General features: G+C 40.2%; 1 protein-coding gene across 1 annotated transcript in view; it reads right to left on the minus strand.

Annotated features, from left to right (window-relative positions):
- Positions 1 to 3,169, minus strand: part of KCNU1 (potassium channel, subfamily U, member 1) — a 54,952-nt gene that overhangs the window by 15,969 nt on the left and 35,814 nt on the right. The window contains exons 20-21 of the mRNA XM_009318631.1: positions 2,667 to 2,766; positions 9 to 233 (exon numbers count right to left, since the gene is read on the minus strand). Coding sequence (XP_009316906.1) covers positions 9 to 233; positions 2,667 to 2,766 — 325 coding nt within the window. The remainder of the gene's footprint in view (positions 1 to 8; positions 234 to 2,666; positions 2,767 to 3,169) is intronic.

Consider the following 3,169-nt stretch of genomic DNA (forward strand, 5'->3'; position numbering starts at 1 on the left):
ATTCTTACTGAGAATAACCACAGCTTTGGGAAGTTCTGAATAAATTTCCATTCTCTTTGCAGATATTCCAAAGACCCAAGAAAAACAATGTCTTTCAACTCATGGTAAATGAAGTTACTAGCTCTTAAGGGCATCACGAAGTCCTGCAGCCCAATCAGTGGTGAGTTTGCATCGCCAAAGACGCAGACCAAAATGTGATCCTGCAGATTCGGTGCTGCTTGGTTCTTGCAACTCTAAATTTAAAACAGAATTCTGCTAAACCAGCTACTAGGTTTATTTTAGATTTTTCTCTTCAGTTAGAAAGACTTAAACCATTTCTTAGCTGTGTAACATCTATGGGTAGAACAAGACTATATATAAAAAGAAGTATCTCCCCTTAAGTATTTGGATTCCAAGTGTATCCAGTGAAAAATTCATATATGTTGGCATAAAACACCAAAAATGTACAACAAGGCAACAATACTAGTTTAAGGCCAGGAGCTTAATAACAACTTTGGCCTGGTGTTTTTTTCCTGGCTAATTGATCATGTTTCTCAAATGAGCTAATTAGTCTGGGAAAATGTACTGGGGAGTGGGTATTGCTTAGTGTGGTGCCTCACGGTTGGTAGGTAGTATGGACAAGTCAGACAAGCAGGTTTGTCATTTGGTTAATGTCCACATTAACCAACCAGGAACTGTGGGATCAGTATATCCCTGCAATGTTCACTCCTTGGCAGTTTTTTTCCCAAAGAGAAACAAGGGACTTTGTCAGGAAGAAGTTTCCTGATGAGAGATTAGAATCATAACCAAATTAAATGATTGTCTCTAATGAGATTAGTTTAAATTGAATAATGAAACCTTTAGCTGTATTTAACGTAACATGCCTGAAGTCCAACGATTAGTCTGCTGAATGAAGCTAAACAATTAAAAACACAATCTATTTTATAGCTTATTTTATAGGAACAATTGGAAAAACTATTACTGCTGAAATCTGCAGAGGAAATACGCAATTACAAGGCCAACAGAAGCAGTCAGTATAGTGAATGAGCGGCAGGGACAGGTGAGCCATTCTGAAGACACTATGGAAGGACTTAGGCCTTCCTTCCAACCTGGGGCCAAGCAGCTGGCCATATCTGGCATTTATTACTTTATTACTGAGGTCAAGGGAAAAAAATAAAATCACATTACTTCTCAAACATCTATGCCGTATTAGACTGACAGTTAAAATTTCCAAAACACATTTAAATTTTTAATAATGTATAACTTATGTAAAAGTCAGAGGACCATATTTTGATATGTGTTTAGATGCCCTGTGTTTTGCATAGACCTCAAGGAGGAACTTCTGTAAAGTATATCCATCTAGCTGTCCATGGTTTCCAAACAGAATGAAATGCTGAAGTGTTATGACAAATCCCATGGGAGTATACTTGCACCTTTAAGCACCTCAACAACTTTAAAAACGTAGCTTTCAAAAACCCAAACTCAGTTTGGGACTTCGTCAAGCACCCAACTCACTCCCAAAAATGCATCTTAGACTCCCAGGCCTTGAGGGCTTGCCTGTCTCAGAAACGTGATTGCAAAGGAAGATACTGCATGAACATGAAGTGCAATAACTATTATGCACTAATTTCCTTTGTGGACATTCTTAATCCTCATAAAGAACCCCTTGCACAGTCTAGCTTAGCTACACAAAAACACTCAGTACAAAACAGAAGTGGCACATGGGAAGTTAGGCCACACTAGCAGTTGAAAGCTTTCTCCTCATGTAAACCCGCCTGTAAGATCTTTTCAAAACATTACCCTTCAATTCAGAGCTGAGCGTCCAGTCCTATTGGGATATTTGCCCATTTGTAATGCCTAATCCTATTTTGGAGGTTGCTGGGCAATAGGGTCCTTTTATTTGCTTGGAAGAAACCTACAGCATTTCAAGCAGCATGAATTCCAGCCTGCTATAAGTCTCCCAGCTGGCAGAACAGCTTGAACATTCTGTATTTTTGATGAAATTTTTGATCACCTCATTGCAAGATTTGGTTGCCTACTCTCAGCTCTCTGGCAGCTCTGAGCACAACCTGCCATTTCTAGATGGGATTTGTTCTTTTACGGATTAGACACATTAAATAAATAAACCAAACTGTCTTAAAGATATCCAGATCAATAATGTCACAGACACAGGGGTCTGGAAACACAACATACAAAATTTTAAAATAAAATAGACGTCAATCAGACCTTCCTTTGTCCATCTGCTGAGATCCTCTCCTGAGACAGGGTGCCTGCCCTGCTTTAGATAAACACGGAAGGCATTACTGATCCCTTGTTACCTTGGAGATCTTTCTCTGTTCCCAGGTTACCATCTAAATTACAAGGGAATATGGCCGTGGAATGAGCCTTCAGCTCCCACCACTGCAACACAGTCTCTATGCGATCCTGGCTAAGATACTTTATCTGCAGCTCACTCCTGCAAAAGGGGGTAAACCCTCAGTCTCCCCCCTCCAGGGCAGGGTCTGTCTCTTACCTTTGCATACGATATCAAAGTTAGAAATTGGCTAAGATAACATTGCTAAATAAACAGCAGTAAACTAGAGTGCTGTGCCCTCCACCCAGATCAATGCATTGAAGGTCCAGTTTATTCCTGGGAGAACAAGGAGGAAGACACACGAGGATCCCAAAAGCAAATACTCCACACCTACCAGAAGAGCCTCCTGCAGTGGAACAGCATCACACCAGTAGAACATTCCTGTTGGATCTAGAATGACTCTGCTGTTCTCCTCTCCTTGGCCATCAAAACCCCTAAAACAGAGAGAGAAACTTCTCGGCTACAGAAAACCTCTCAGCAGTGACAGCTACAGTTTACCAAAGTTGAGATCACATCTCCAGCTGCTGCTGAGATGTCCTCTTCATCTACATCACAGCTTTCATGTCTCATAGTAGCAAGGAAAAATTAGGATGTATGAGTCATGTATTAACCATGACAGTATGCGGGAAAAGGGTTGTGTGGTGGAGGAATTCCTTTGTCAATGTCAGCTGAGTGAGACAAACATAAGGAAAAATACACTGCGAAGTGTTTCCTTGAATTATTGTATTAGTTGTGATGTTTATAGCTGTTTGGACTTGGTCCCTAGGATTATTTTAAATAATGAGTTCTTCAGTGGGGACATTCATTGAAACAATTTTTACATAAACATGGTCTTGA

Source organism: Pygoscelis adeliae, unplaced genomic scaffold (assembly GCF_000699105.1).
Source record: "Pygoscelis adeliae isolate BGI_AS28 unplaced genomic scaffold, ASM69910v1 Scaffold52, whole genome shotgun sequence".
In the NCBI taxonomy this organism is placed as follows: Eukaryota; Metazoa; Chordata; class Aves; order Sphenisciformes; family Spheniscidae; genus Pygoscelis; species Pygoscelis adeliae.